This window comes from Drosophila innubila (assembly GCF_004354385.1).
Source record: "Drosophila innubila isolate TH190305 chromosome 2L unlocalized genomic scaffold, UK_Dinn_1.0 4_B_2L, whole genome shotgun sequence".
In the NCBI taxonomy this organism is placed as follows: Eukaryota; Metazoa; Arthropoda; class Insecta; order Diptera; family Drosophilidae; genus Drosophila; species Drosophila innubila.
The window spans coordinates 26861585-26868147 of NW_022995372.1; the positions used below are offsets into that span (position 1 = coordinate 26861585).

General features: G+C 37.3%; 1 protein-coding gene across 1 annotated transcript; it reads left to right on the top strand.

Annotated features, from left to right (window-relative positions):
• The first annotated feature begins 229 nt into the window (after nucleotides 1-229).
• On the top strand, nucleotides 230-5213 carry LOC117781823 (suppressor of hairless protein). The gene is made up of 4 exons (XM_034618690.1): nucleotides 230-1007; nucleotides 2624-3504; nucleotides 3984-4191; nucleotides 4251-5213. The coding sequence occupies exons 1-4, from the start codon at nucleotides 615-617 to the stop codon at nucleotides 4572-4574; spliced, it is 1806 nt and encodes a 601-aa protein (XP_034474581.1). The 5' UTR covers nucleotides 230-614; the 3' UTR covers nucleotides 4575-5213.
• Nucleotides 5214-6563: the final 1350 nt, after the last annotated feature.

The following is a 6563-nucleotide window of genomic DNA, read 5'->3' on the forward strand; positions in this document are numbered from 1 at the left end:
ACCCACAAAGGGTGACGAACTCGCAACATTCTTATAAATGATCACCTTTAGTTTATATATTTTATGATTTAAATGAATTTATTATTTATAATTTTATTGCAAATGGTAATATTTAATTTGTTATTTAAACGGTCCGCCAAGTACAATTTTCAGCTCCAAAAGGTCGACAGATTGTGGCGGTCGGTCGATAGCTTATTATATCGATACGATAACTACAACCCTAGTTTGTTTGGTAGCTGCTGCTTGTAGGGTCGGCTCTTTTTATTTATTATAAATCAGTTTCCACTGTTTAGTTTCAAGTTTAAACAGCAGACAACCGCAACGCGCTACAGTCGTATTCGAAATCGTGCTCCTAAAAACCAAATATATTAATTGTGGCCATTGGCCAAGCGGGCACCTGAAAAGCATCAACATCGAAAGCGAAACCGTGAGAAACGACAGCTGCTGCTGCGTGTGTTGTGTTCTGTTCTCCCTCTCTGTTGTGTGCCAGGATACGAATGGAAAACATAACACAAACAAAGTTCAAGTTAAAGTAGTGCCAAAGTGTTAAACAAGTTGCCAAAAAGAGACGTATACGCATTTAGCGCTTATGCATTTAAACAGCATGTGCATAAATGAAGAGCTACAGCCAATTTAATTTAAACGCCGTTGCCGCCGCACCGCCCGCCATTGCCTACGAGAACGCAGCCGCAACCAGCAGCAATAGCAACTCCCAGGACCATAATCAACTGCTCAGTCGCAGCCACAGTCAGGATATGCCGCACTTTGGACTGGGTAGTGCGCCGCCGCCGTCACAGCAGCAACAGCTACAAGTACATCATCAACAACAACAACAACAACAGCAGCAACAACAACAACAACAAATGCAACTATCCATGCTGCCGGTGGCGGTGCCAGGTCCAGGTCCATACCGGTCGCACATTGAGGAAAAGAAGTTAACGCGCGATGCCATGGAGAAGTACATGCGAGAGCGTAATGACATGGTGATCGTCATACTGCACGCCAAGGTACGTTCAGGCTCAGATCTGGCTTAATTGATCAACAAGGTTGTGCTTTCAGCAGGTCCCTTAGAGAGAGTAGGAAGGGTAGAACTTGTGACGTCACAGCGACAAGCACTAATATGTACATTGTACATACATATATGAGCATTGCATTTTTAATGAAATTAAACTTATTTACGGCTTAAATTACTTTAAAATTTAAATACTTAATAAAAATATTTATTTTTGAATATAATATTACTTAATGCCTAAATAGATCCAAATCATTTTGTTGCTTTAGATTTTAAGTTAGACAATTGGATTCAATCTTAGGTGTCAGATATGCTCCTGATAAATATTTTTTTTTTATTTTTTACTTGGAACTTCTTTTAGGAAAAAACTTAAATAAATTAGTTATATATGAATTTTAAACAAAAATATTAACAATACTTTTTTTCTATTTTTTATTGTATTGAATTCCGAAATATCACTACATTTATCTGATTATCCGGTTTTCCAAGCCTAGGACAAAGGACAACTAGGGGTCGACAGCAAATCCTTGAACATTTATTTACAAAAAAATAAAGTTATTGTTATTGTTATAGTAATTAAATTAATGCGATGTCTGCTTCAGATTATTTATATTTTTGTTAATTTCAATATAGACAGGGTCTATTTTTATTAGTATTTATCTTGAAATCTTTTCAAATATGATGACACGTAGGTTTTTCGACCCAAAAAGCTTAATTAATTTAAAAATTGAATATGATTTAAATTACATTTTTAAGCGGTTATTTAAGCATGTATAGCTTTTTAATTCATAGGGAAATATTTTATAGTAAGTTTTCGATGTCAGAAAGGTTAACTGATCCTACATGTTTTTACACTTCTAAAAATGTTTGGAATATTGGGAATTACTCAAACAACAAATGTACTTTTTTTTTTATTAATGAATACAAATTTGTCAAAACGAAAACAATATTTACATAAACTTTGTAGCTTAAAAAAGATAAAAAATATAAAATCTATTTAATTAGGGTTTCTTAATATTTATTTAAAAATATCAAAGCAATGACAAAACAAACTTAAAACTGAATTGAATGTGAAATTTCCAACAGTTTTATGAATATTTGAGAAAACATTTATTTTTCAGACAGCCCTAATATTTATTTTATTTTTTTTTACTAACGAGCTCTGAAATATATGTAAAAATAACAAAAGCTGAAATAATTTTATTAAAACTATTGATGTAGAAATTAAAGCAAACCCTAAAGGTTGAACTGGAGGGAATTAGCGAATTTAGGTGGATAAGGTGGAGTGTGGGTTCCATTTCCACATTCAATTGCTGCCTCAGTGGGGCATTTTTGCGGTTGTCGCGGCTAATCTTCAAGCGGCCGACGCGTCGACCGCCGTCCAGGCATCTTATCCTTCACACTTGACTGCACGCAAATTAAGCAAACGGCGGCCACAGTAAAATAATTGAAATTAATTATACGAAAATTTAACAACTGCATTGCTGCGGTTAACGATTTGCGATTTGTTACGATTACGAATTGTCTCTGTCGATAATCAAAGTGTTTTGATTAATTATTGTTACCCTTAATAAGTTGAGTTGACTAATTATGTTTTAACTACGCTTGCAGGTGGCCCAGAAATCCTATGGCAATGAGAAGCGATTCTTTTGCCCACCGCCCTGCATCTATTTATTTGGCAGCGGCTGGCGACGACGATACGAGGAGATGCTGCAACAAGGGGAAGGCGAGCAAGGGGCACAATTATGCGCATTTATCGGCATTGGCAGCAGCGACCAGGATATGCAGCAATTGGATCTCAATGGGAAGCAGTATTGTGCCGCCAAGACACTCTTCATATCCGACTCGGACAAACGGAAGCATTTCATGCTATCGGTGAAAATGTTCTATGGCAATGGCCACGACATTGGAGTCTTTAACTCGAAGCGCATCAAAGTCATCTCGAAGCCGTCCAAGAAGAAGCAGTCGCTAAAGAACGCCGATCTGTGCATAGCCAGCGGTACAAATGTAGCGCTCTTCAATCGCCTGCGCTCCCAGACAGTCTCCACGCGTTATTTGCATGTTGAGAATGGACACTTTCATGCATCCTCTACGCAATGGGGCGCCTTTACGATACATCTTCTGGATGACAATGAGTCCGAATCGGAGGAGTTTCAGGTGCGCGATGGTTACATACACTATGGTGCCACTGTTAAGCTTGTGTGCTCTGTGACGGGCATGGCGCTGCCGCGTCTAATCATACGCAAGGTGGACAAACAGATGGCACTGCTAGAGGCTGATGATCCCGTCTCGCAGCTGCACAAATGCGCCTTCTATATGAAGGACACGGATCGCATGTATTTGTGCCTATCGCAGGAGAAGATCATACAGTTTCAGGCAACGCCCTGTCCCAAGGAGCCCAACAAGGAAATGATTAACGACGGCGCCTGCTGGACAATCATATCCACGGATAAAGCCGAATATCAGTTCTACGAGGGCATGGGACCTGTTGCGTGAGTACCTTAAATGATATCGCATTTTATTTTAATTTGTAAATTTATAATTTGCTAACACAAGTTTTTCATGAATACTAACAAGCAATTTTATTTATACTAACAATTTAGACATATGAAATCTACCAGAGCTTTTTATCCACTTCAATTTTCTTTAAATTTTATCCCAACAATTTTTTAAATCAACGGAAATTTTAATTTCATTTTTCCACTTAAGCTTATAAATACTAAATTCCTGAACCCACTAAACATTTATTTTGAAATTTCACTACCAGTAAAATTTGATGTTATGATTTTTCCTAACTCTAAAATTAATTTAAGTTGAGACTTTTCCCACCACTATATATTATATTGTGAAATTATTTAATCAACATTCCCAGCTCTGGCTACAATACTATTATTTAAATTGAATATGATTTTCATTTAATTAATTATGGGTTAATTAAAATCTACTTTTAAAATTAAATCTCAATCTTTAGCTCACCGGTTACGCCTGTACCGATTGTTAATTCGCTGAATCTCAATGGAGGCGGAGATGTGGCCATGCTGGAGCTAAGTGGCGATAATTTTACGCCACATTTGCAGGTCTGGTTTGGCGATGTCGAGGCGGAGACCATGTATCGCTGCACGGAAACGCTGCTCTGTGTTGTACCCGAAATCTCACAGTTTCGTGGCGAGTGGCTCTGGGTGAGTTTTTGCCTAAATATTGCAATTGACATTCTTAGTAATTGTTCATCTTTTGGCAGGTACGACAGCCCACACAGGTGCCCATATCGTTGGTACGCAACGATGGCATTATATATGCCACTGGGCTTACATTTACCTATACCCCGGAGCCAGGACCGCGATCACATTGTAATCAGGCTGATGATGTTATGCGTACGCGTCACAACAACAATAACAACATCACAAGCATCAGCAACAATAATAACAACAACAGCAACTCGCCTGCAAGTGGTTCGAGTTTGCAACAGGGCATGCAACAGCAACAACAACAACAGCAGACACATCAAACTTTGCCCTCCATCTCGGAAGTGCAATGGAATAGTCATGGGAGCGGCTTGTCTTGAGTGCGGCATTATTGCTTTTATTTGCAATTCGACATACATTTATTTAAGCCAACTTATTTAAAGCTCTTCTAGCACATATTTTATTAGTTTATACATAAATCCTTAGTTTTTAGTAAGACGTGCATCATTCTATACTCTCTATCCATCTCTTTTTTCGAACAAACAATGAATATCAATTCCAAGTTGACTTTAAGTTTCATTACGTAGTGCTAGCTGCAACCAATAGATTTGTAAATGCGAAACATAAATTGTACATACATAACTCGAAAGAGCTCACGGAAATGCATAATTAACTGTAACTCTAGTTAAATATACATCTATATAGTATAGGGAACATATTGTATATGTATTTATAAGTTGGGTTTATCTATCTGCATTTGCCTAAGTGAATTTATTAGTTTAACAAATCTGAAATAACAAATTGTATGCTAATCACATTCCACTTAATAAAAGCATTTTCCAAAATTTCAACGAGTTCACACCAGTTGAGTGCAACATAAACCCAGCTATAAAGCATATATATATGTATATATATGACAAAGCATCTAATTTTGTAACATAACTGAAATATGATAGTCTTAAGATCTAAGAGAAAGTCCTAAACTTAATAAATACGAGAACAAACATAAATATAAACTATAACGTTAATATTTTGATTTAGCACGATTTAACATTTGTTATTTTCCTTTTTTCTTTCTTTTAATTGACCCCTCGCCTCCCACAGCAACCACCAAAGAAGTCGATTTAAATCGGCATGGGAAAAGTTGCCGTGTCGTGTGAACATTTTGAGACAAACAAAACAAGTGCAGCACTTCCCACGGTGGGCTGCCTCTTCAACTTTAATTACAGCGGCTTGGACGATTTGAATTTTTAGCCGCTATTACGACAATAAAAAAACGCAAAGTCAAGAAATTGTAGTATATTTATAACGCCGCATTGTTTCCGTTTGCCGCAGAGAAGGAAGAGAATTTTCTCACAGCCCCAAAAAGCGGCGACAACAATAACAGATCTGAGAATCTTTTTAACAATCTCTTTTTTAATATTTATGCATTATTTGTTAGTCTAGCTTGTTGTTATTGTTGTTACTGCTTTACACATTTACAAATTAACATTCGGAGTTTTGCATTAATTATCGCGCTTCCGTTTGCCTTTTGCCAAACTAATCACAGCTTCGAACTTGACGTGTTTTCTAAGGGGTTTCATAAAGTTGTCAACATCATGTAGAAGCTAGAAGGCATTGCTTGTCTTTTTATTAGAATTTCTATCAAGTCTTATCAGAGTCAGCGATGCAAACGAAGCTACATGTGCAAATCACCCCCAAGTTGTTGGGAATTTTTTGTTGCTACTCGTAAAACGAAAGACTCAAACGACAAACTCAGCGTGGTCGCCTGCGTTGCGTGTGAGATGAATAAAGGGAGGGATGGGGGACAAAGTAAAATCCACCACCAAGTTTTGTAAGTGGAACTGCAACGTCTTAAGGCCTTTGCCCGGTCGGACATCTTATAAGAAGAGCTGAATATGAAATTAGTTGAATTTTTAATGAACATTCACAATTTCTAGTGCATAATTTTTCACCCTCCTTCTGGCTTGCTTTTTCTGGTTGGACAGGTGAATGTTGCGTTGGGTGTCTTGCCTTGGGTTTGTGGTCGTTAAACTGCAGGGGGAAACATTCTTGAAAAGTTCTCAGGAGCTTCTACTGCACTAATTATCTTGAAAAATCTGAGTCTTGACTTTTAAGCCGGCTGCCGTTTTTCACACGCTGTGAAAATTCAAGCCACACAATGCGTGGGAATTGGCAGCCGGTTGTGTGGGAGCTAAAAGGGGTTGCATGCAATCACAGAACAGCTATAAAATAGATTATTAAATACTTATATTAATGCATAGCATTCTATATATAATTCCATTATTCTATACTGTTCGTAGGTCAAGACCTTAAAATAAAGATTTTTTATAAGATTATCCCTACAATTGTGTAATAAAATGATCTGG